The sequence below is a fragment of the Drosophila kikkawai genome, chromosome 2R (assembly GCF_030179895.1).
Source record: "Drosophila kikkawai strain 14028-0561.14 chromosome 2R, DkikHiC1v2, whole genome shotgun sequence".
NCBI classification, from domain to species: Eukaryota; Metazoa; Arthropoda; class Insecta; order Diptera; family Drosophilidae; genus Drosophila; species Drosophila kikkawai.
The window spans coordinates 24,167,169-24,192,914 of NC_091729.1; the positions used below are offsets into that span (position 1 = coordinate 24,167,169).

The 25,746-nt window shown below is 45.2% G+C and overlaps 4 protein-coding genes across 5 annotated transcripts; 3 read left to right on the forward strand and 1 right to left on the reverse strand.

Moving 5' to 3' along the window:
- Window positions 1-92: 92 nt before the first annotated feature.
- LOC108072982 (transmembrane protein 208) lies at window positions 93-1,111 on the reverse strand. 2 transcript variants are annotated; one of them, XM_017164424.3, is made up of 4 exons: window positions 957-1,111; window positions 736-891; window positions 538-674; window positions 93-476 (listed from the first exon to the last, which is right to left on the reverse strand). In XM_017164424.3, exons 1-4 carry the CDS (start codon window positions 960-962, stop codon window positions 251-253), a joined length of 525 nt encoding a protein of 174 aa, XP_017019913.1. In that variant the 5' UTR covers window positions 963-1,111; the 3' UTR covers window positions 93-250. The 2 variants fall into 2 exon arrangements, with proteins under 2 accessions (XP_017019913.1, XP_070140911.1); XM_070284810.1 differs by having other exon boundaries at window positions 953-1,057.
- A 33-nt stretch (window positions 1,112-1,144) lies between these two features.
- Pex11ab (peroxin 11) lies at window positions 1,145-2,122 on the forward strand. Its single transcript, XM_017164423.2, has 2 exons — window positions 1,145-1,389; window positions 1,443-2,122. The coding sequence occupies exons 1-2, from the start codon at window positions 1,212-1,214 to the stop codon at window positions 1,994-1,996; spliced, it is 732 nt and encodes a 243-aa protein (XP_017019912.1). The 5' UTR covers window positions 1,145-1,211; the 3' UTR covers window positions 1,997-2,122.
- A 101-nt stretch (window positions 2,123-2,223) lies between these two features.
- LOC108072980 (palmitoyltransferase ZDHHC3) lies at window positions 2,224-3,763 on the forward strand. Its single transcript, XM_017164421.3, has 4 exons — window positions 2,224-2,642; window positions 2,784-3,005; window positions 3,074-3,286; window positions 3,360-3,763. The coding sequence occupies exons 1-4, from the start codon at window positions 2,355-2,357 to the stop codon at window positions 3,519-3,521; spliced, it is 885 nt and encodes a 294-aa protein (XP_017019910.1). The 5' UTR covers window positions 2,224-2,354; the 3' UTR covers window positions 3,522-3,763.
- Window positions 3,764-3,951: 188 nt separating this feature from the next.
- LOC138927871 (titin-like) lies at window positions 3,952-25,588 on the forward strand. The gene is made up of 9 exons (XM_070284413.1): window positions 3,952-4,565; window positions 6,000-6,171; window positions 7,961-8,252; window positions 8,963-9,447; window positions 9,510-9,601; window positions 9,983-10,195; window positions 10,257-24,788; window positions 24,884-25,386; window positions 25,583-25,588. The coding sequence occupies exons 1-9, from the start codon at window positions 4,514-4,516 to the stop codon at window positions 25,586-25,588; spliced, it is 16,347 nt and encodes a 5,448-aa protein (XP_070140514.1). The 5' UTR covers window positions 3,952-4,513.
- Window positions 25,589-25,746: the final 158 nt, after the last annotated feature.

The window sequence follows — 25,746 nt, forward strand, 5'->3', positions numbered from 1 at the left end:
ATGGATCTAAACAAGAGAAAGTCGAAGTTTTCAGAAGAACACCCAAAATCACCGGAATTAAACCGGACAAACGTTTTAAGAACACCGGGAAATGCTTTTTTGTCTCCGACGAGTTTAATTTGCCGAACGAATATTAACAATTTGGAAACGCACACACAACTAAGCGTAGAATCTCATTGGAACCAGGAACCAACCTTTACCCCTAACCACTAAAGCGAGCAACCCCTTGGCTGGTGGTGTTGGACGACTCCTATCTCATACGCCGCATCTTGCGCTCCATTTTCTTCTGCTTCTTTTCGTCCACTTCGGGACTCTCGTCCTGGGCGTTTCGCTGGGACAGCCAAGGTTGGATGACGGTACCCCAGAGCATCCATCCAGCCCGTACAGGCGCCAGGAGAAGCACCAGCCAGAAGTAGTTGGAGATCAAGGCAAGCAGAAGCGTGCCGGAAGTCAGGATTATCAGATCCTTGACATTTCTGTGGAGAACCAAAGGAAAATTAGCTAAATGGACAAAAGTCTGGGCCTTAGTTTACTTACTCCGCAATGCCGCCTTCCATGTTTAGATCATTACCCGAGTCCACAAGAGCCCCGCTCTCGGAGTATTTCGGCCGGGACATGAAGGCCATGAACTGGTAGGCGCCGACAAGGATTAGCAATGCCAGGATGTGCATGAACTGTGGGGGTTTTAGGTCATGAGTAAACGCACCAGATTAGAGTCCCTGCCCACAGACATACCACCGAGGTTTTGGTGATCTCGAAGACTAGCGAACTGAGCAGAAGAGCAGGTGCAGCGCAGCCAATGGCCATGTTTCTGTAGAAAGTCAGTGTCGTCTTGTTTTCCTCCACGATTTGCTTGGCGCCCTTCGTGCCCTGCTTGCCCTTCTGTGGTGGCTGCGAGTAGAGAAAAGATTCCATGTAATCCTGGCTAGCATCGTCCTAGCTCCGGGTTTACCTACAGCCATGGTGAAATTGCTAGTTGTGTGTCAGGTATTTCAAAACTAATATCGGACCACTTTACGTGGCGAGAAATTTGCGTAAAAAAGGCGAGTGTTGTGAAACGACTGCCTGATAGTGGGACAGTGTTGTAAAATGGCACAACTTAATCTTTTGACACTCACTGCGAAACGTCGCCACAGCTGATGGGCCCCCCCTGCTAAACATTCGACCTTTGGATTTTGGATTGGGATTAAGTTTGAATTTGCGGTCACAACATGAATATGGATCGACTGGTGCAGTTGAACAACCAAGCGGGCGGACGGGACAAGATCGCCAGGCTCATCCAGTATGCCTCCCGTGCGATGTGGGACTCGCTGGAGACCGCCAACTCGAGTCCGGCGCTGGTGGATAACTTCAAGACGATCGAGTACATCCTGAGCACCTTCCGGAAGCGTAGGTATCCTCTAATGGTTATCAAATTCTTAACTAATTCTTGTTCGATGCAGTGCTCCGGTTTGGCAAGTGCGTGGACGTGTTCTATGGCACTCTGAAGACCATCCACTATCCGGATCTCACCATCCGTGTGACGCTCACCCTGAGCAAGCTGTCGCAGTCACTGTTCCTTTTCGCTGACCACTTCCTGTGGCTGGCCAGGACGGGACTGACGGCAGTAGACGCCAAGCGCTGGTCCAGCCTCGCCAACAAGTACTGGCTCTTCTCGATCATCATGAATCTGTGCCGGGACTTTTACGAGATCCTGAGGGTCCTGGACCTGCATCGATCCGGCTGCAAGGGAGGCATATCACGTTGCCGCCTCCCCACGAGCATCAACTCGCCCGAGGACTTCAAGCGTCTTGCCCTGCAATCCTTTGTGCTGATGCAGGGACACAAGGACATAGTGGTGGACACGGTGAAGAATGTGTGTGATTTCTTCATTCCGCTCACGGCGCTTGGTTACACAAAGCTCACCCCGAGGACAATAGGACTCCTGGGAGCGGTGTCATCGCTGGCTGGACTGTGGGCTTTGCTGGAGCCCAAGGCCAAGCTAACGCCTGCATAACACCCAGCGACCTGATAAATGGGCAACCTTGTAGATAGGCTGTCCGTGTAGCTATTTTAATTGTTGTATTGTATTTGTATTTGTGCTCGGATTAAGTGAAAAGATAAACGAACGATTTTATGTATTAAAAAACCACCTATTAATTCCGCCCCCTTGCCGGCGCCACTTGGTGAATGCCAAACAGCTGATGAAATGCAGCCCCCCCGCCGTGAATGACACTTTTCTAGTATTGTGTTTTTTCGTTTGTTTCGGTTGCCTTTTATCACTCGCCTTTGGCTAATGGTCCGCAGTCCGGCCGCGTTATCAGGCACTTGGTGAGACCTGTGCGTCACCTGTGCGTGTGCTGCATCCGAGAATCATGAACTACTCCTATTCGTCGCTCTCCACCGGTGGCGGTGGATCAGGACCCGGTGCCGTCGACCACAATCGGTGTTGTGGGAACCGGGCCTGGTGTGTCAAGGACATCTGCGGCATTGTGTGCGTGGTAATGACCTGGCTGCTTATCCTCTTTGCCGAGTTTGTGGTCATGCGCCTCATTCTGCTGCCCAGCAACTATACGGTCTTCAGCACACTGAACATGATCGTATTCCAGGCGCTCGCATTTCTAGCGTTCGCCTCCCACATACGCACAATGCTCTCAGATCCGGTGAGTGTTGGTGGGATGTACTCGGGGTACACTAATTAGTCTTATCTACGTGATGGAAAACTGCCCAATAAGGATGAGTTTTCAATATTGCCACATAAGCATATACATATCTTTATTTATTCCTCATTTCTTCATGAACAGGGCGCTGTACCCCGTGGCAATGCCACCAAGGAGATGATCGAACAAATGGGCTACCGCGAGGGCCAGATGTTCTACAAGTGCCCCAAGTGTTGCAGCATCAAGCCAGATCGGGCGCATCACTGCTCCGTTTGCCAGCGCTGCATCCGAAAGATGGACCACCACTGTCCCTGGGTCAACAACTGCGTGGGCGAGAACAACCAGAAGTACTTTGTGCTCTTTACAGTAAGTGCGGAGCTCTCTGTTTCTAATGGGTTCCTCGTATGCCAATTCTCTCCTTTCTCTCTTCTTAGTTCTACATAGCTTCGATCTCCGTGCACACGCTCTTCCTGGTTCTCACCCAATTCGCGGAGTGTGTGAAGAACGACTGGCGCACCTGCTCGCCGTACTCGCCGCCGGCTACCATATTTTTGCTGCTCTTTCTCACCTTTGAAGGCCTTATGTTCGGCATATTCACCATCATCATGCTGGCCACTCAGCTGACGGCTATCCTCAACGATCAGACGGTGGGTAGCCGCTCTCTCTCTCGGAAGATTTAACAATTAATGTTCTCCACTCTCTTACTTTTTTTTTTTACAGGGAATCGAGCAGCTTAAGAAGGAGGAGGCTCGCTGGGCCAAGAAGTCGCGCCTCAAGAGCATACAATCGGTTTTTGGACGCTTTTCGCTAGCCTGGTTCTCACCTTTCACGGAACCTTCCTCCTGCCGAACCAAGTTCCATTCGCACTTCTACTCGGTCTGAAGAAGGCTTCGACTTGGAATAGGAATTAGCTTAAACGAACAATACTTGAACCAACGTACAAGGGCAACAAGTAGCCGCCACTTGTTGCTCCGCTGCAAAGTGTGCAATTTTTTGTATTTTTCAATCAAGTTTTCTTAACTTTAACTTATTTGTATATGTGTGTGTGTATTTAGGAATTAAAGATTCACAGCCTTAGCCAGGTGAAGAGTTGTACTTACCTGAAAGCCGTACTAAATCAATTACTGGTCTTTGTTTTTCTTGGTTTTCTTCATGTTTTCTGTCTTGCTGAGAGCTTTGATATAGAAGACATGCGCAGCATCTCTGCTCATCTTTAGGAGAGGAGCTTGCCGATCTCATTGCTCTTTCTCGTGGTGGCCAAAATTATCCCACATACGACATGGACAGGCGAGGCGATGCTGCTGATCTGTCTGCTCAGTTCAGTTTAGTCTGAGAAAAACGATCGGAGATCCAGGAGGTGTCTGCTGGACGTGGTGCGCGCCCTCGACGTCGACGCTGTGTTGTACATATTGTTTATATATAGAAAAGAAAAGAACATCTCTGTGTGTTCCCCCAAATGTGTCAATCTTTGTGAGTGTGAGTGCGCCTGGTGGATTTCGACTTGGAATTGGAATTGAAATCGAGGAATATGGCTATGTAATCCGCTGCATCGCAGTCGAAAATGTGAATATATCCTAATTGCACATTTTCCGAGCCATTGTGCCCAACGAATACGCGTAATTACCAGCGGAAAATTTCATTTCAGTGATTCGGAAACGAAAAAATTCACGAAATTTTTTAACGTTGATTGTGTGCGGCGGCATCGGCGCGTTCTAAATATAAATAATAAAAAAAAAAAAGAAATCGCTTTCGGAAAAGTATACTGCGCCCTAATCCTACACACAGCACAAGTCCTGAAAAGCGCAAAGCCCCATATTCCCGGCCCATGCCAAAGTTGCCCTGTTTTGCGGCTAATTATATAGTGAGACCTGAGCATGGAAAGATCGCCAGCAGGCAATGCCGCGGACGAGAATGCCGTTGCAGTGGGTAAGCGAGTGGTGCCGGGAAAGCGAGAGTTTCTCCTTTTTGTTTCCCTCGGTCTGTTCCCGATCCCGAACAATGTACTTTATGGCTATTTGTGTGCGTTATTTTTATGGCCTGCCACGGGCTCCGTCTTCGTTGGCTCCCCTTGTTCTTCTTTGCCGTGATACGGCGGCCCCCAGTGCGGTTACGTAATTTTTGTGTGAGAAATTTTCATAATTGTACGTTGGAATAAACGCTGGTCGAGTGTCATCCGCACCCCGGCGAGGACCGAGCGGTGGCCAACTGCCGGTATACTATGTGCAAATCACATTTGATTACACGGCTACCCCATGCAGAAAGATTCGACATGCTGGCAGCAAATAGTGCCCGTTGTGTGGTGGCGTATGAATAATATTTGGAACTATTTTTAGTGCATATTTCGAATACTCGATGGTGTTTTGGGCAGGTTATGGCAATGTGCACGGGACAAACAAACACCAAACACTAAACATTATAGGAGAAGTTCCTTGAAGGGCAAAACCGAAATAAAATCAGAATTCATTTTGATGCTGTTATTCCGCGTGGTAGATATTTTTCATACCTTTGTTGGGTTTTATAATTTCATTTAGAAGCTAGGAACACAGTGAAGGAATCATTTCCGACCCTCTAAATCATATATATTCTTGATCAGCATTAAAAGCTGAGTCGATTGAGTCATGTTTGTAAGGAAAAAAAAATTTTTAATTTTTTAAATATTTTATAAGGGGTTACATCGTCAAAATTGTCAAAAATTTATAAAAATTTTGTTTTCTTAAATTTTTAAACTTTGTATGCAATTTTATTAACCTTATAAAATCTAACTCAGACCAGTTTTCGGAATTTAAATTAATGCATTTTTGGCTTAGTTATTAAATTATGAACCTGATGTTTTCATAAAAATACGCATACAAAATAATAGATAAATATTTAAATTTTCATACCCCTATGAGGTTATTATTTTAGTCAGAAACTAGTAATGCAGGGAAGAAGTCACTTCCGACCTTATATATCATATATACTCCTGATCAACATCAACAACCGAGTCTATCTGGGCAGAAAGTATTTATTACAAATTGTTGTAAAATTTTATATGGGCTTACATAATTAAAATTCGCCAAAAAAACAATAATATATAAAACAATAAATTATAAATAGGACTGGAAAGCAATCAAAGTTTCCCGTGATTAGAGAGTATCTCCTAGTCGAATCTCTTTGCCCCCTTTCATCGTCTTTGCTGCCGGCATAACTATGTGTCTGTTTATGTGGCAACTTTTGACATTTCGCAAATATTTATGATAATTTGTTCGGCGGGCGTTCCTTAGTCGTCGCCGCCGCCGCCGCCGTTGCCGGCGAAACTTATAAAGCGATTAGTCACGCTTATAATTAACGTACTATCAACGCCGCCTGACCACTTTGCAGAACCTCCTGGCCAGGATAGAGAGTCGTCCGAACGCCGACCACCCCGCATCACATTCAGCGAGAACTCCAGCTCCCTGATCCGCTGCATCCCCAACGAGCGCGCCACCTTCTTCGTAAAGATCGACTGCGATGAGAAGGATGAGCAGGAACTGCTGCCCTTCAAATTCGAATGGTAAGTCATAAATCTTTCGCAGCCAATCTATTTTTCTCGCCTTACCTGTGCATTCGGTGCGCGTGAATCACTGCCGTCCTTGTTCCGTCCGGCCGGCCGTGTGTGTGTGTGTGTGCATTATGCCAAAATTTTGCGCATTAACATATGATTTCTCCTTCATGGTTGCCTCCGACGGATCCGCTCAATCAGATACTACGGAGAGCAGGTCCATCGGCGTCTGCGCCCCTTGAAAGAGCGAGAGAGTCGTCCCCCATTCATCTCTGGGTGCCCAGGTTGCTAGAGCGACCAGTTCCACTTTGACGATCGGCGCATTAACATATCCGTTGCCCAGCGGGCGGACATCGAGAAAGGCAGCCTCAGCAGCGCTATACGAGAGTTCTATATATATACACCACTGCGTATACGTACTGGTGCGTGGAATCCGGGGTGTCCACGCGGCGCATACTTAATAAATCACATGCATATCGAAATCAATCAGTTTCGGTGGAATTCCTCCGGGACGTCGCACCAGCCAGCACCTGGCATATGCGGGCCTCGGGATCGGTGCCCGAAATATGTAACAATCGGCTATATATAGACGTATTAACAAATCGCATCGCGTCGCGTCCGCGGAACTACGTCTACGTTTACCTCTTTGGCGCAGCCTTTGGGGGGGCGGTGGCCTGTTGTTGGGGCAGCGAAAGGAATTTCGGCTTTTCCAATTAATGCCCTAAAATTGTTGAAAATAGTTTTTCAAACGAAATTCGGAAAATTACATAATGCGCCTTCGCCTGGCGCGTAGAAACAACGAGAGATATGTGTGTTAGGTGAACAGAGGAGAGTCAGATGTTTGGCAATATCCGCGAGAGGCAACAACAGATAAATAAATAAAACAATTCTGGGCACAGAACACACAAAGGAAACACGAAACAATTTGAAAATTCTCGATTTCGGTTGAAGACGACAGCGAAACAACAAGTTATTAGCGCTCAACATCAAAAAAAAAACACGCAGCCCAAAAATAAATTGGCAAAAGCACTGACTAGCCTGGCTAGCGTTTAAATTATTGCAGTCCGCGGTTTCTGCTCTGTCTTCCTTCCGAGCTGGCCGAATGCGAAATACAATTAATAGCGTAGCAAGTTCGAGCATTTATTTATAAACATTCTCGCTTCGATTCAGAAATACTCTGGCCATTATTCTCTTTCAGAACATTTTTGTATTATTATTATTGTTTTTGTGTGGTGGTTCTGGTGTTGGTTTGAGAATCTGTTTATTGGCCAATAATAAGTGCCACATAAATAAACGGCTCTTACGCATCAAACGTTTCGCGTAAATGTTTGCACGTGCTAGTGGTATAAATAATATAGAGAAATTAATAAATAATAAATAATAATATTAAAAAATAAATCAAAATTTCTAACAGAAGACTCTGAACTGATTTGAGATAATTTATAATGAGTTACTCATAATGGTTTTATGAAACCCTTAAATTATATTCTCTCCATCAAAAGGAAAATTAAATAATGATAATTAGTACAACATTCCGAGAGGCTATAGCAAAATTAAAGTGAAAATTAAACCGAATATTAGTTGTAAAAAGCGTAATATAACCATATAAACGCCATGGGCAACGGATGTTCCAAATGCTGCCAGTGCAATGAGCACAAACAAATCCATGGCACACTCTCCTCGGCCTCCTCGGTCTACAGGAAAAGGTGATCCCTTGCTGTCCATTCTGTTATTTCCCTATGGATTGCACTATATCTGAAACTCACGCACACTCTCTTCCGTTATTATCTTGTATTATCAGGAGCCGTGGTGAAGTTCCCATCGAGAATTCCGATCGCTTCCGCATCACGGCCACCAGCAATGCCGTACAGCTGGCCGTGGAGCATGTTCAGCGGGAGGACGCCGGCCACTACACGCTGTTCGCCAAGACGAAGAGCCAGGATGTGGTGCGTCGGCACGTGGAACTCATTGTGGAGGACAGATCCACCGGCGACGATCCACCAGTGTTCTTGCGACGCCTCGTCGATCTCTCTGTAAAAGTGGGCACCCGTACACGTCTCCTCACTGAGATCAAGAGCTCGACAGATTTGAAGGTAATATATAATATATATATAATATAATATATCATAACTAAGCGAAAAATGCATTAATTTCGACTCGGAAAGCAGTTTTGTGTTAGTTTCTATTAATTTAAAAAAACTGCATACCAAATTTAAAATTTTAAGAAATCAAAATTTGTGGCCATTTTTGCTAATTTTAATGATGTAACCCCTTATGAAATTTCGCAAAAATGGCAAAAAAATCGATTTCTTCCGGACATGTCTAGAAAGATTCCCCTGTTGATGCTGATCAAGAATATATATGGTTTTTGGGGTCGGAAATGATTCCTTGACTTAGAAAAATATTATTTTGTATTATAAAATCGGATTTTTTATATTAAAAAACTTATTGATTTTTTTTAAAATTAAAAATATCATAACTCGGCCAAAAGAGCATTAATTTTAAATCGGAAAACTGTTCTGTGCAAGATTTTCTACAGTTAATAAATCTGCATACTTCATTTAAAAATTTTGAAAATTCTTTTTTTTATCAAAATCAAACATTTTAATGATGTAACCCCCTTATAAAATTTTTCAAAAATGGCCAAAAAATCGATTTCTTCCTGACATATCTAGAAAGATTCCCCTGCTGATCAAGAATATATATGGTTTATGGGGTCGGAAACGTCTCCTTTACTGCGTTGCAAACTTCTGACTGAAATTATCCTTTCATAAACAACCATTTTCCTTTCCTTTTTTACCAGCTCACCTGGTATCGAAATGATCGGCGGGTGTGTGCCAGTGATCGTATAACAGAGATCAACGAGGGAACTTTCCACTACCTCGAGGTGAGTCCAGTGACCATGGAAGATGGCGGCCAGTGGATGCTGATGGCGGAGAACTATGGCGGACGCAACTCCTGCCTGGGTACGCTAAACGTGCTGGTTCCTAAGGCGTACAAGACGCCGGAGTTTGTGGAGGAGCTGCGGGCTGTGCTCACGGAGCAGGGCACCGTTTCGCTGGAATGCAAGGTAGTGGGTGTGCCCACGCCACATCTGCGGTGGTTCAAGGACTCCAAAGAGATCAAGGCCGGCGACATCTTTGCCCTGACAGCCAATGCCGATGATCCAACAAGCCTGGGCACGTATACGTGCGAGGCGCGCAACTGCATGGGCGTCACTTACTCCAGCTCCAAGGTGCATGTGGTAGGACGTGGTAGCCGCGAGGGATCTCTCAAGCCGGCGGATAGGTGAGTCTCTTTTGGGGGTGAGTCTCTAGTCGGAGCTCTCTTACTGACTAATCTTTCCGCAGCGTTGCTGCCAATGCGCCGCCTCCGATATTCACGAACGAACTGCGCGACATGAGCCTCCACATCGGCGAGACTATCATTCTGGGCTGTCAAGGTGAGCACTCGGAGCATTAGCTGCCGATCTCCTGCTGGCACTGGGCCAACGTGTCTTTGTTTATCTTCTCTCGGGCACTCGGACACTCGGAATACTTGGTCACTCAGAGCTGTGTGCGTAATGGCGAATTTGGTCCAATTCCCGCCTTCGCCGGCGCTTGTTGTTTTTAGACCGCGCGCCAGAAACTTGAACTCGATCGCACGGTTGGTATGTTGAGGTGGGTCATCAACATCCCGTCGAGTGGCGAGCAAAACAAAACCGATAATTGCCCGCCGCCAAAGAGAGAAGAGAAAGCATAGACGACGTAGCGGAGAGATCACTCTGCTCACGCTCTCTCCGGTACACAGATTGTTTACAAGTTCTCCCCCATCTCTCCCGTAGTGGTGGTTCCGCCCTGGCCCAAAAGCGTTTGCTGGTACAATACGGAAGGCCGTGTGGAGACCGCTGAGCGGTACAAGCTAATCGAGGATGGCCTGGGCGTTTACATGATCGAGGTGAAGCCTTCCGAGTCCTGCGATGCCGGCGAATGGAAGTGTGTGGTGACCAGCTTCGATGGCAGTGTGGGCATTTCATCGTGTAACGTGGCAATGGACAGTGAGTGGAAATTGTTGGCCTTAAAGTGTGGCTTTTTTTATTAAGACCCAAATTATTACAGTTCCCAGGAACTATCGCAAGCCCCGCTTCATGGAGAGTCTTCGCGCCGTGCTCACCGAGGAGGGTCTCGTGTCCTTCGAGTGTAAAGTGGTAGGTTTTCCCACACCCTTGCTTAAATGGTTTAAGGATGGCCACGAATTGAAGCCAGGCGACGTGTATCAGCTGACGGGTACCAACTCATTGGGCACCTATTGCTGCATAGCACGTAATTGCATGGGAGAGACCAGTAGCACCGCTGTCCTCACCGTGGAGGATATCCAAAACCAGCTGACCGACGAAGAGCGACTGGTGTTCACTAACCAAAACCAAAATCAAGCCCCAAAGTTCCTTACCGGACTTAAGAGCACGGATGCGAAGATAAACGAACCTTTCCAGTTCAAGGTTGTGGTGAAGGCCACCCCAGATCCCATACTGTCCTGGTTTCGGGACGAGTTGCCCATTGATCCGAACGAACGATACAATCATTATCGCGGCGAAAACGAGGACTGGCTGTTGGACATCAAGGCCGTTGAGTTTGTCGACCAGGCTGAGTGGAAGTGTGTGGCTGTCAACGATTTTGGGACCAGCATCACTTCCTGCTTCCTGAAGCTGCAGATACCGCGTCACTATAAGAAGCCCCGTTTTCTTGAATGCCTCCGGGCGGTGCTTACCGAGGAGGGAGCCGTGAATTTGGAGTGCAAGGTTATCGGCGTCCCTCAACCGGCCTTGAAGTGGTACAAGGATGGTGTGGAACTGAAGCCGGGTGATATACATCGCATCATTTCGGGCCAGGATGGCACCTGCTGTCTGGGCACCTACACCTGCGAGGCAAGGAATTGTATGGGTATCGTCGCCAGCTCTGCCTCACTCCTGGGCTTTGAAGATGCCCAAAGGAGTCAGCAGCAGAAGAACGAGGAACCGCGCGAGAACGAACTGCAGAGAAACTACTCGCTGTCCACCATTCAGGAGGAGCGCACATCCCAAATGTATGAAACACCCGTTGGCGACATTACCATCGATGACAAGGGCGATGTATCCTTCTCCTTTGACGGCAAAGAGGTCTCCGTTTCACTTTACGAAACGCCCGATCTCACTGAGGAAGAGGCCCTCAAGATTGTGGAAATGTATGCTGATCAGATCTCGGAACATGTGACTGAGCACAACATTGTGGAGCTGCCGCCGCTCCGATTTGTCAAAGAAACCTCGCAGTCGGGCAAGCTGCTGATGGAGGCCGTGGTCATTGACATCTCACCCGAGTATTTTACCGTAGAGGAGGATATGCGCACTGAGGCTGATATGGATGACATATCCATCACGGAGATCACAGTGCACGGCTCATCCGGCAGAGAGGGCAAATTTGACAAGGAAACCGAGCAATATGTGCAGGAGTCCTTTGAGAAAATGGAGGAGGAATTGTCGCTATCAGCACCAATTCGAAAGCGGAAAAAGTCCAAGCCCACGGAGACAGATGAATTCTTTAGCCTGTCTAAGGCCTCAGGATCGGGCAGCCAAGGTGAGGAGGAAACATCGGACTTGCAGACCTTTGCCAGCGCCCAGATGTCGGCATCTCAAAAGGCACCTGTCGAAGCTCAAACCAGTTCGGAGAAGGACAAAGAGTCAGTGGCCCCGCCAAAGAGAAAGAAGTCGAAAAAACCGACAGACAGTGATTCTTCGAAGACAACAGAAGACGATGCCCGACTGCAAGACATTTCTGGAGCCGTGGGAGATGGACTTTTAGTGACACCATCGTCGCACCCAAAAGCAGTTACCGATGAAGCTGAAATCAATAAGAATCTCATGGCCCTGGTCCCCCTGGCAAAGCTGCTCAAGGTCATTCAGAATCATCTAACAGCTGTCGAGAATGAGGTCCTGGAGCAATCCACCATGATGATGACTCCGGCTGCAGCAGATCAAAGCATTGCCATCATTCGCAATATCATAGAACCGATCAAGCAAATCGAATCGAAACTTAGGGTCTACTCCGGGGAGTCACAGATCGATGCCCTTATCCAATCGATGGACGAGGATATCCGCCGGCTGCACATGGGCCTGCAGGTCATTGAAAAGTGCGTGGAGATTGACGAAACGGGAGCCACGCTCATCCAGCGCACCAGTGTGTGCATTATCGACAGCGTGGCCGATCAGATGAAGCGAGCCCTGGAAGAGCTTAAGGTAGTCAGCAGGAAATTTGAGTCTGAGTGCCTCCGTGCCCAAATTGAGCTCACCGCTGATGACATTCAGCAGGGATTGGAGATCACGCAGGGCACAATTAAGTCTCAGGCGCTTCTACAGGAAGCCCAAGAACTGGAGGCAGCCAAACACTTTTCCGAAGCTGTTGAGAAAATGCAAGAAGTTCCGGACTCCGTATCCTTTGCCACAATTTCGGAGGCGAACTTGCCAAGTGAAGCGAGCGCTTTGAAAGAAATTTGCCAGCCAGTGGCAAAGATTCAGGAAGCACTGGAACGTGTGGAGATGGAGTTGTCTTTGGAGGATTCCGAGGAGCAGATCTACAAGAAGGTGCACCAAAAAGTACTCGAGAGCATTGTGGAGCCAATTAAGCAGTTGCAGAGCACCCTGCAGTCCATTGAAGACAAGACCGAATCCCTGGCGGGTACCGAGTCAATGGAACAGAAAATAAACATGGCCATTCTTGATATTGTAACGCCTCCCCTTTTCGAGCTTAACAAGGGCTTGGAGGTCATCCTCAACGAGAAATCGGACAGCGTGGAGGGTGGCATGCTCACAGTCAGCACCGTGGAATCGATGGTGCCACCTCTGCAGGAGATTCAAAATGGTCTGGCGCAGCTGGGCCAGGATTTAGAGAGCGGACAGGCCTCAATACCGATGGAGGATCACAGATCCGAGCCTGGCTTGGATGTTGCAGATACCCAAAAACTTTTGCAGTCATTTGCCCAGGCTGTATTGCACTTTGAAACGAATATTGAAAGGATTTCGCCCAGACTTTCATCCAACGTTAAAATCCGTTTACTTAATCTGAAGGATGAACTATCAGCTTTAATTAGCAGTATTCTGGAAAAAGACATTTCTATTCATCATGTGGATCTTCTTGAAAGACTAAAGCGTCCCGTAGATGAGCTCAACTACTGTATCCGGCAGACGGAGGTCAAGTCCATGACCGGTTCTCTAGCCGATCTTATTGAGCCCTTGAGCATGCTGCAGGAGAACACCCAGAAAGGCCACGGGGTGATGCTAACAGCTCGGGATCCCGACCAGCAAGCTCTGCACACCCTGGAGAATATACGCAGCATTATTCGAAACGCAGTCATTGATATCGAGGAGCACGAGTTCAAGATTTTGCAGCAGGAAATACAGCAGGATGAGGAGAAGGCTTCACAGCAGCATGATAAATCTTTCAGTGCCCTTCGCAAGGTTCTTGAAACCAAGGTGTCTCTGGAGGAGGCCGTTGGCAACATTGAAACGCTTCAGGAAACTCTGAATAAAATTAGCGAAAACGCAAAAGCATCCGAAAAGGTAAAGATATCCGCCAATGAAGCTCAAGTTTTCCTCTTGAGGATCCTGCAAATCGCCAAGGGACTGGCTACTTTTAGCGAGGCAGAGACAACTCTCGATGTAAATGAGGCGAATACAACCAGAATACTTTTCGAGTGTGGCAAAAGCTTTGCTGACTTGGCTAAAGCCCTGGACAGTCCAGCAACAACTCTGTCCGATAATCAATTTTTGAATGCTCTGAATCAGTTTACTGACATTGTGGAGCAGCAAAAGCCATTAATGGAGGAGAAGCTTTCCATAGCAAGTCCCCTCTCAAGTCTGATTCATGTCCTTGAAAACCTGAAGCCCTCTAGAGCCTCAGTCGAAGACTTGTCGACTTTGGATGACGTTTCAGTGCTTAAGTCAGCCGCAGAGTCTTTGCCCACAGAACCAGAAGTGGAACCCACCAGCGGCGAGCAACAATTGTCCGTAGCTGTCCTGCTGTCCGACTTAAATCAGGGGATAACTTCGGTTCTCTCGCACTGCGATGATGCTGATGTTGCCTCGTTAGCCGGCGTGGCCGCCCAGAAAGTACAAGAAGCCATTGTCAAAATGCAGGAACTGCAAAGTACCATAGCTTTGGTTCAAGAAACTGCCCTTGTGGAAGCAGCACAACCTTTGTCAGAGGCTAGTCAACAAGGCACCTTCGCCGAGGCCGTATGCAGCTTGGAGCAATGTGTCCTTAACGTGGAGGAGTGTATGGCCCACAGTGGCGTCGAGAGCCTTCCTGAACTTGAACTTTCGAAGCTCAAGACGCTGGCTACTCCACTCCGCGAAGTTAGGCAGTACTGCGAACAGATTGATATGCAGGTGCTGGAAAATGTAACTGATTTATCTACCCAGGAGGATATTTCTGACCTAAAGAGTGTTGGACACAAGCAAACTGTTTCGGACCATATTCAGGAGATGGCTGTTGTAGAAGAGGATGCGACGGTGGAGGTATTCGACATACAACAAGGTGTGGCAAGCGGCATTAAACAGCTTGAGGCTTGTCTCGAGGTCACACAGACTGATTCCAGCAAGGAACTCCAGAAAGTGGCCGAAATCATGGGGCAGCTAAAGTCAGATTTACAGAATATTCAAACTGCTCTTGTCTCGGAAGGTGTTCAGCAGGAAACGGTCCTGGCCCAAGCGCAAATAGCCCGCACTATGTTTAAATTAAAGGAATCTCTGGTTCATACTTATGAGTCGGGATTGGTGGACTCATTGGAAAACGTTGAGAGTGCCTTTGAAGATATATTGCTTTCTTTGCCAGTTCTAGAGACCCAGCTGGCACAGGAAATGTTTGGAAAAATTGCCAAGGCATTTAATAATTTCATTTTGTATTGCGACCGCCCAGAAGCAGTTGATCATAAAAAGCTTTCAACTCTGAGGAAGCCTATTGAAAATCTACTTCAGTCTATCGCAGCTGTAGCCGCTCACCCCACCGTTGACATTGATAAGTCTTCGGCGGTAATTGTACAATTACAGACCACCCTGATGGCAGCTTTTCGCAGCCTAAATGAAGTCAGCGAAAAGGTCAGCAATGAAATTTTGGGGGGACTCTTAAAGACGCAAAGTAGTTTAGTAACTGTATTTGATTTTATTGAAAATAATGATAGTACCATTCGCGTTATTGAACTGCTGCAAGAAATGGATTCCATTACTGCGGAATTAAAGGCTTTGTCTCAGATTTCAGTTGAACCTACGGTGCCAATAGATATAAGCGAAATCATTGAAAGCGTTTCGTCTGGCAAAGCCTTCCTCACCGAAATCGAAGAGGGTCTTCAAGCTAATAATCCCCAGTGTCTCCTCTTGCTCGATGAAAACACGGACGATATTACTCAGCTGGAGGCCATACTTGTGCAAATCGAGAAGGAAATCCTTTCTCAACCCCAACTTACACAAATAACAGCTAAACAAGTTACTCTCATAGATACTCTGCACCTGCAAATAAATATTTTACAAGACAAGCTTAGTAAACTAAATGTTTTCATTGACGAGCTGCAAAAGCAACCGGATATTTCTTCTTCTGAGTCGGTTTTAGGTTCAGACTTTAAGACTGAAGAAAGTGCTGAAAGCCAAGAAGATATTGAACCAGAACCTAAGAGGGCTAAAGTTGTGGAAGCAGAAATAGTTCCTACCACAAAAGTTTCAGAATGTACAGAAAATAAACAGCAAGCAGAGCAATCTGAAGAAACGAAAGATGCATTTAAAATAGAATCCGAGGAGATATCGAAATCAGAAATCAAGGAAATAAATGAACAGAAGGTCAAGCAGGAATTATCAACAAAGGACTTAATTAAAGAGTCAGATTTGGATAATAAGAAAATTAGTGAGGTTGATAAGGATTCTGCGCAAGAAAAGGACAAAGAAGAATCATCTAAGATTATTGCTCCAAAGAGTTCTCCAGAAGCAATTTTAGAGACGTTAACCGAAAGATTATCAGACTTATCCCAAGCACTTGGTAGCGACACAGAGAACGAAACAATGAAGATTGTTATTGCAGAAAGTCAAGATATTATCGAAAATATGAACGACTGCAACAAAGTGTCCAAATCAATATTTAAATTAAGAGAGCACATAGTTCACACTTATGATGGAAAGGCTCCAGAGGAGCAGTCGGACAAAGAACTTGTCGAAGCATTTATTGAGTCTCTCTTCGATGCCTTCCCTGAAGCATCTCAACAAATAAGTCAAAATTATGTAAAAGAAATTAAAACCAACGTGATTTTAACTAAAGCAGCAATTCAGCTAATTGACGACCAACACATGTCTATAAAACCATCTTCCCTAGTGCCAAAATTGGTTAATCTGGAAAGTATTTCCGAAAAAATTCAATTCGATCAACATGTCGATAAGTCATCTGAAAAAATGATCAGCTTGCAACAAAACCTTATGGATATTTTCATTATTCTTGATGACCTTGTAGACGAAAACATGGGGAATATTAAGCAAAAAATAGAGGAAACCAAAACCTTATTGCTTAGTGAATATGACTACATTGAGAAAGTTCAGGGGGCACTAAATACTGCAGTCATACAAGGAAAAGTTCAAGTTATTACGCAGAAGATTCTTAATATTTCTGAAGAATTAAAAGATATTCTTGGAAATCAAAGTCAACACAAAGACACTGTTGATCAGGGAATATCATTAGAGAAGCAATCTTTGGAGGAACAACAACTTGAAGCTCACACTCAAAAAGCAGATGAAAGGAATATCGACCAGGAAACTGAGAAGAGGGAAGTTTCTGTGACTACCGCGGAAGAGATATCTCAAGAGCAAATTGATGAAACAAAGAAGCCTGAGGTAACGGAAACTGAATCCAAACCTGAGCAAGCTAAAGCTTTGGAGAAGCAATCTCTTGAGGAGCAACAACTGGAAGCTAAAACGCAGGAGCCAGACGAGAAGGATGTCGCCAAGAAGTCCGAGCAGGGAGAAGTTTCTCAGGTCACTGCCGAACAGATTTCTGCAGAGAAGATTGAGGAAGCCATTAAGGCAGAGACAAAAGAAACGGCTGCTAAGGCTGAACAAGCTAAGGCTTTGGAGAAGCAATCCCTTGAGGAGCAACCACTGGAAGCTAAAACGCAGAAGCCAGACGAGAAGGATGTCGCCAAGAAGTCCGAGCAGGGAGAAGTTTCTAAGGTCACTGCGGAGAAGATTTCTGAAGAGAAGATTGAGGAGGCCACAAAGGCAGAGACAAACGAGCCGGCTGCTAAGGCTGAACAAGCTAAGGCTTTGGAGAAGCAATCCCTTGAGGAGCAACAACTGGAAGCTAAAACGCTGAAGCCAGACGAGAAGGATGTCGCCAAGAAGTCCGAGCAGGGAGAAGTTTCTGAGGTCATTGCCGAACAGATTTCTGAAGAGAAGATTGAGGAGGCCACAAAGGCAGAGACAAAGGAAACGGCTGCTAAGGCTAAACAAGCTAAGGCTTTGGAGAAGCAATCCCTTGAGGAGCAAAAACTGGAAGCTAAAACGCAGAAGCCAGACGAGAAGGATGTCGCCAAGAAGTCCGAGCAGGGAGAAGTTTCTGAGGTCACTGCGGAGAAGATTTCTGAAGAGAAGATTGAGGAGGCCACAAAGGCAGAGACAAAGGAAACGGCTGCTAAGGCTGAACAAGCTAAGGCTTTGGAGAAGCAAGCCCTTGAGGAGCAAAAACTGGAAGCTAAAACGCAGAAGGCAGACGAGAAGGATGTCGCCAAGAAGTCCGAGCAGGGAGAAGTTTCTGAGGTCACTGCCGAACAGATTTCTGCAGAGAAGATTGAGGAAGCCATTAAGGCAGAGACAAAAGAAACGGCTGCTAAGGCTGAACAAGCTAAGGCTTTCGAGAAGCAATCCCTTGAGGAGCAACAACTGGAAGCTAAGACGCAGAAGCCAGACGAGAAGGATGTCGCCAAGAAGTCCGAGCAGGGAGAAGTTTCTGAGGTCACTGCGGAGAAGATTTCTGAAGAGAAGATTGAGGAGGCCACAAAGGCAGAGACAAAGGAAACGGCTGCTAAGGCTGAACAAGCTAAGGCTTTGGAGAAGCAATCCCTTGAGGAGCAAAAACTGGAAGCTAAAACGCAGAAGGCAGACGAGAAGGATGTCGCCAAGAAGTCCGAGCAGGGAGAAGTTTCTGAGGTCACTGCCGAACAGATTTCTGAAGAGAAGATTGAGGAGGCCACAAAGGCAGAGACAAAGGAAACGGCTGCTAAGGCTGAACAAGCAAAGGCTTTGGAGAAGCAAGCCCTTGAGGAGCAACAACTGGAAGCTAAAACGCTGAAGCCAGACGAGAAGGATGTCGCCAAGAAGTCCGAGCAGGGAGAAGTTTCTGAGGTCACTGCGGAGAAGATTTCTGAAGAGAAGATTGAGGAGGCCACAAAGGCAGAGACAAAGGAAACGGCTGCTAAGGCTGAACAAGCTAAGGCTTTGGAAAAGCAAACCCTTGAGGAGCAACAACTGGAAGCTAAAACGCAGAAGCCAGACGAGAAGGATGTCGCCAAGAAGTCCGAGCAGGGAGAAGTTTCTGAGGTCACTGCGGAAAAGATTTCTGAAGAGAAGATTGAGGAGGCCACAAAGGCAGAGACAAAAGAAACGGATGCTAAGGCTGAACAAGCTAAGGCTTTGGAAAAGCAAACCCTTGAGGAGCAACAACTGGAAGCTAAAACGCAGAAGCCAGATGAGAAGGATGTCGCCAAGAAGTCCGAGCAGGGAGAAGTTTCTGAGGTCACTGCGGAGAAGATTTCTGAAGAGAAGATTGAGGAGGCCATAAAGGCAGAGACAAAAGAAACGGATGCTAAGGCTGAACAAGCTAAGGCTTTGGAAAAGCAAACCCTTGAGGAGCAAAAACTGGAAGCTAAAACGCAGAAGCCAGACGAGAAGGATGTCGCCAAGAAGTCCGAGCAGGGAGAAGTTTCTGAGGTCACTGCGGAAAAGATTTCTGAAGAGAAGATTGAGGAGGCCATAAAGGCAGAGACAAAAGAAACGGATGCTAAGGCCGAACAAGCTAAGGCTTTGGAAAAGCAAACCCTTGAGGAGCAACAACTGGAAGCTAAAACGCAGAAGCCAGATGAGAAGGATGTCGCCAAGAAGTCCGAGCAGGGAGAAGTTTCTGAGGTCACTGCGGAGAAGATTTCTGAAGAGAAGATTGAGGAGGCCACAAAGGCAGAGACAAAAGAAACGGATGCTAAGGCTGAACAAGCTAAGGCTTTGGAAAAGCAAACCCTTGAGGAGCAAAAACTGGAAGCTAAAACGCAGAAGCCAGACGAGAAGGATGTCGCCAAGAAGTCCGAGCAGGGAGAAGTTTCTGAGGTCACTGCGGAAAAGATTTCTGAAGAGAAGATTGAGGAGGCCACAAAGGCAGAGACAAAAGAAACGGATGCTAAGGCTGAACAAGCTAAGGCTTTGGAAAAGCAAACCCTTGAGGAGCAAAAACTGGAAGCTAAAACGCAGAAGCCAGACGAGAAGGATGTCGCCAAGAAGTCCGAGCAGGGAGAAGTTTCTGAGGTCACTGCGGAAAAGATTTCTGAAGAGAAGATTGAGGAGGCCATAAAGGCAGAGGCGAAAGAAACGGCTGCTAAGGCTGAACAAGCTAAGGCTTTGGAGAAGCAATCCCTTGAGGAGCAACAACTGGAAGCTAAAACGCAGAAGCCAGACGAGAAGGATGTCGCCAAGAAGTCCGAGCAGGGAGAAGTTTCTGAGGTCACTGCCGATCAGGTTTCTGAAGAGAAGATTGAGGAGGATCAAGAACCATCCCAAGAAGATTTGGTTAAGATTTTGAAACACGTTTTCGCTGAGTTGGCCGCTGCGATAAACAGCGGCAGTAAAAAGAACGACCTAAACTTGATTGTAGCTGATTGTCGAGATATTATTAATAATCTTAAAGATATAGATGAGGTCTCCAATTTTATATTTAAATTGAAAGGTCATATAGTGCACACGTATGATGAAAAGTCAAGCGAAGATAAAAAGTACAAAGAGCTTTTCGAGTCTTTCATGGAATCCCTTTTAGAGGCATGCCCAGCCGCGGCTGAAAGAGTAATGCAAAACTATGTTAAAGAAATTAAAACGAATGTGATTTTAACCAAAGCCGCAATTCAACTTATTGATGACAGCAACATGTTTACCAAGCCATCTTTACTGGTCCCTAAACTGGGTAACCTGGAGAAAATTTCAGTTAAAATTCAGGCCGAGCGACACGTTGACAAATCATCGGAGAGAATGATAAGTTTGCAACAGAATTTAATGGATATTTTCGTCATTCTTGACGATCTCTTAGACGAAAAGACTGCAATATTGAAACCACAAATTGAAGCAATCAAGACAATAGTGCTAAATGAATACGACTATATTGAGAAGAGCCAGAGCCAACTGCATACTGTGGTGATCAATGGCAAAATTAAAACTGTAACGCACAAGATTCTTGATATTTGCGAAGACTTAAATAACCTAATTGGAAGCTCGAATCAAAACAAGGTGAAAGCTGATTTAGAGGCGGTTGATCTTGATACGTCTTTGGAAAAACAAACTATCGAAGAACAAAAATTGGAAGCTGAGAAACAAAAACATGCTGAGCAAGATGTTAAGAAGAAATCCGAAAAGGCAGAAGTTTCTGAGGTTCCTGCAGAAAAGATTTCTGAAGAAAAGCTTGAAGAAGCCAAAAAGGCTGAGGTAAAGGATGCTGAATCTAAGGCAAAGAAAGCAAAGGCTTTGGAGAAACAAACTCTCGAAGAACAGAAATTGGAAGCTGAGAAACAAAAACAAGCTGAGCAAGATATTAAGAAGAAGTCCGAAAAGGCAGAAGTTTCTGAGATTCCTGCAGACAAGATATCCGAAGAAAAGGTTGAAGAAGCCAAGAAGCCTGAGGTAAAGGATGCTGAATCTAAGGCAAAGAAAGCAAAGGCTTTGGAGAAACAAACTCTCGAAGAACAGAAATTGGAAGCTGAGAAACAAAAACAAGCTGAGCAAGATATTAAGAAGAAGTCCGAAAAGGCAGAAGTTTCTGAGATTCCTGCAGACAAGATATCCGAAGAAAAGGTTGAAGAAGCCAAGAAGCCTGAGGTAAAGGATGCTGAATCTAAGGCAAAGAAAGCAAAGGCTTTGGAAAAACAAACTCTCGAAGAACAGAAATTGGAAGCTGAGAAACAAAAACAAGCTGAGCAGGATATCAAGAAGAAGTTAGAAAAGGCAGAAGTTTCTGAGGTTCCTGCGGAAAATATATCCGAAGAAAAGGTTGAAGAAGCCAAGAAGCCTGAGGTAAAGGATGCTGAATCTAAGGCAAAGAAAGCAAAGGCTTTGGAGAAACAAACTCTTGAAGAACAGAAATTGGAAGCTGAGAAACAAAAACATGCTGAGCAAGATGTCAAGAAGAAATCCGAAAAGGCAGAAGTTTCTGAGGTTCCAGCAGAAAAGATATCCGAAGAACAGGTTGAAGAAGCCAAGAAGCCTGAGGTGAAGGATGCTGAATCTAAGGCAAAGAAAGCAAAGGCTTTGGAAAAACAAACTCTCGAAGAACAGAAATTGGAAGCTGAGAAACAAAAACAAGCTGAGCAGGATATCAAGAAGAAATCCGAAAAGGCAGAAGTTTCTGAGGTTCCTGCAGAAACAAAATCCGAAGAAAAGGTTGAAGAAGCCAAGAAGCCTGAGGTAAAGGATGCTGAATCTAAGGCAAAAAAAGCAAAGGCTTTGGAGAAACAAACTCTTGAAGAACAAAAATTGGAAGCTGAGAAACAAAAACATGCTGAACAAGATGTCAAGAAGAAATCAGAGAAGGGAGAAGTTTCTGAGGTTCCTGCAGAAAAGATTTCCGAAGAAAAGGTTGAAGAAGCCAAGAAGCCTGAGGTAAAGGATGCTGAATCTAAGGCAAAGAAAGCAAAGGCTTTGGAAAAACAAACTCTCGAAGAACAAAAATTGGAAGCTGAGAAACAAAAACAAGCTGAGCAGGATGTCAAGAAGAAGCCAGAGAAGGGAGAAGTTGCTGAGGTTACTGCAGAAAAGATATCCGAAGAAAAGGTTGAAGAAGCCAAGAAGCCTGAGGTGAAGGATGCTGAATCTAAGGCAAAGAAAGCAAAGGCTTTGGAGAAACAAACTCTCGAAGAACAGAAATTGGAAGCTGAGAAACAAAAACAAGCTGAGCAAGATATTAAGAAGAAGTCCGAAAAGGCAGAAGTTTCTGAGATTCCTGCAGAAAAGATATCCGAAGAACAGGTTGAAGAAGCCAAGAAGCCTGAGGTAAAGGATGCTGAATCTAAGGCAAAGAAAGCAAAGGCTTTGGAGAAACAAACTCTCGAAGAACAGAAATTGGAAGCTGAGAAACAAAAACAAGCTGAGCAAGATATTAAGAAGAAATCCGAAAAGGGAGAAGTTTCTGAGGTTCCTGCAGAAAAGATATCCGAAGAAAAGGTTGAAGAAGCCAAGAAGCCTGAGGTGAAGGATGCTGAATCTAAGGCAAAGAAAGCAAAGGCTTTGGAGAAACAAACTCTTGAAGAACAGAAATTGGAAGCTGAGAAACAAAAACAAGCTGAGCAAGATGTCAAGAAGAAATCCGAAAAGGCAGAAGTTTCTGAGGTTCCAGCAGAAAAGATATCCGAAGAACAGGTTGAAGAAGCCAAGAAGCCTGAGGTGAAGGATGCTGAATCTAAGGCAAAGAAAGCAAAGGCTTTGGAAAAACAAACTCTCGAAGAACAGAAATTGGAAGCTGAGAAACAAAAACAAGCTGAGCAGGATATCAAGAAGAAATCCGAAAAGGCAGAAGTTTCTGAGGTTCCTGCAGAAACAAAATCCGAAGAAAAGGTTGAAGAAGCCAAGAAGCCTGAGGTAAAGGATGCTGAATCTAAGGCAAAGAAAGCAAAGGCTTTGGAGAAACAAACTCTCGAAGAACAGAAATTGGAAGCTGAGAAACAAAAACAAGCTGAGCAGGATATCAAGAAGAAGTTAGAAAAGGCAGAAGTTTCTGAGGTTCCTGCGGAAAATATATCCGAAGAAAAGGTTGAAGAAGCCAAGAAGCCTGAGGTAAAGGATGCTGAATCTAAGGCAAAGAAAGCAAAGGCTTTGGAGAAACAAACTCTTGAAGAACAGAAATTGGAAGCTGAGAAACAAAAACATGCTGAGCAAGATGTCAAGAAGAAATCCGAAAAGGCAGAAGTTTCTGAGGTTCCAGCAGAAAAGATATCCGAAGAACAGGTTGAAGAAGCCAAGAAGCCTGAGGTGAAGGATGCTGAATCTAAGGCAAAGAAAGCAAAGGCTTTGGAAAAACAAACTCTCGAAGAACAGAAATTGGAAGCTGAGAAACAAAAACAAGCTGAGCAGGATATCAAGAAGAAATCCGAAAAGGCAGAAGTTTCTGAGGTTCCTGCAGAAACAAAATCCGAAGAAAAGGTTGAAGAAGCCAAGAAGCCTGAGGTAAAGGATGCTGAATCTAAGGCAAAGAAAGCAAAGGCTTTGGAGAAACAAACTCTTGAAGAACAGAAATTGGAAGCTGAGAAACAAAAACATGCTGAGCAAGATGTCAAGAAGAAATCCGAAAAGGCAGAAGTTTCTGAGGTTCCAGCAGAAAAGATATCCGAAGAACAGGTTGAAGAAGCCAAGAAGCCTGAGGTGAAGGATGCTGAATCTAAGGCAAAGAAAGCAAAGGCTTTGGAAAAACAAACTCTCGAAGAACAGAAATTGGAAGCTGAGAAACAAAAACAAGCTGAGCAAGATATTAAGAAGAAGTCCGAAAAGGCAGAAGTTTCTGAGATTCCTGCAGAAAAGATATCCGAAGAAAAGGTTGAAGAAGCCAAGAAGCCTGAGGTACAGGATGCTGAATCTAAGGCAAAGAAAGCAAAGGCTTTGGAGAAACAAACTCTCGAAGAACAGAAATTGGAAGCTGAGAAACAAAAACATGCTGAGCAAGATGTCAAGAAGAAATCCGAAAAGGCAGAAGTTTCTGAGGTTCCAGCAGAAAAGATATCCGAAGAACAGGTTGAAGAAGCCAAGAAGCCTGAGGTGAAGGATGCTGAATCTAAGGCAAAGAAAGCAAAGGCTTTGGAGAAACAAACTCTCGAAGAACAGAAATTGGAAGCTGAGAAACAAAAACAAGCTGAGCAAGATATTAAGAAGAAGTCCGAAAAGGCAGAAGTTTCTGAGATTCCTGCAGAAAAGATATCCGAAGAACAGGTTGAAGAAGCCAAGAAGCCTGAGGTAAAGGATGCTGAATCTAAGGCAAAGAAAGCAAAGGCTTTGGAAAAACAAACTCTCGAAGAACAGAAATTGGAAGCTGAGAAACAAAAACAAGCTGAGCAGGATATCAAGAAGAAGTCCGAAAAGGGAGATGTTTCTGAGGTTGCTGCAGAAAAGATATCCGAAGAAAGGATTGAAGAAGCCGAGAAACTTGTAAGTGAAGAAAGAGAACAGAAAGCAGGGTCTGTGAAACAGGCAGAAAAGGACGTAAAGAGAAAGTCAAAGAAGGGGACTGAAGATAAATCGGAACAAGAGAAGCCTGTGGATAAACCATCACCGGAAAAACAGCCATTGAAAGCCAAGTCCAAAAACCGTGCTGATAAGGATGAATTGGCAAAGGCGGAGGATTTGGTTTCTTCTCGTATCCGTAAGTTTTAAGAAAATACATATGCAAATGTATTCTAAATAATATCCTTTTATTAATTATTAATATCGTTTTATTATTTTAAAAACGTTTTGCAGATGAAGAACCATCAACTACGGCTGTCACTGTAACTGACAAGAAAGCAAAGGCCTTGAAAGATGAAAGCGAACAACCAGAATTCGTTAATGAAAAGAAGCCTGCAGAGACAAAACCAATCGACGGAGAGCCGACCGTTAAGAAACCCCAATTGCCAACCAAAGAAACCGAAGATGAATTCGTTATGAAGCAACCCGAACAGAGAATTCAGAGATCTGAACACTTGGCTGATTCGGTTATCCTGCAGACATACAAATCCATGGATTCGGAGTACAAGAACCGAAAGGAGTCGCGCAGTGCCAAGCGCAAGCCCACAGTGGACATTCAATTAACCAACCGGAACACGGCCTCGGGTAGCGACCTCAAGCTGACATGCGGTCTATCGGGTCACGATATGAACGTGCAATGGTTCAAGCAGAACAGCCACAGTCCCATCGAGAACGATGCCAAGTACAGGAGAACATTGAACGACGGACTATCATGCCTTGAAATTAAATCGGCCGAAGTGAGTGACTCTGGCATTTATCGCTGCATAGCGTCCAATCAAAATGGAGAAGTCGAAACTAGCTGTCTTGTGACTATATACGAAGCACCTTCAAGCAAATTTGGCACTCCTCCAATATTTACACGCAACATTCGAGGTAAGTGCTGTCTACCTAGTCTACCTACTGATCCAATGCCCGAATTTCAAACTTAATTAGTGGTAATTTGCAATTGAGGATATTTCTTTTACTTTAACAATGTGCACCTTGCCTTTGGCGTATATTTAGTATATAGGAAGCTATCTTGTAAGGCCAGAATAAGTCTCGATTAGTCGGGTGTGGTATACCTGTCTTGACTAACCCATCGCTTCGCACTTTCGGTT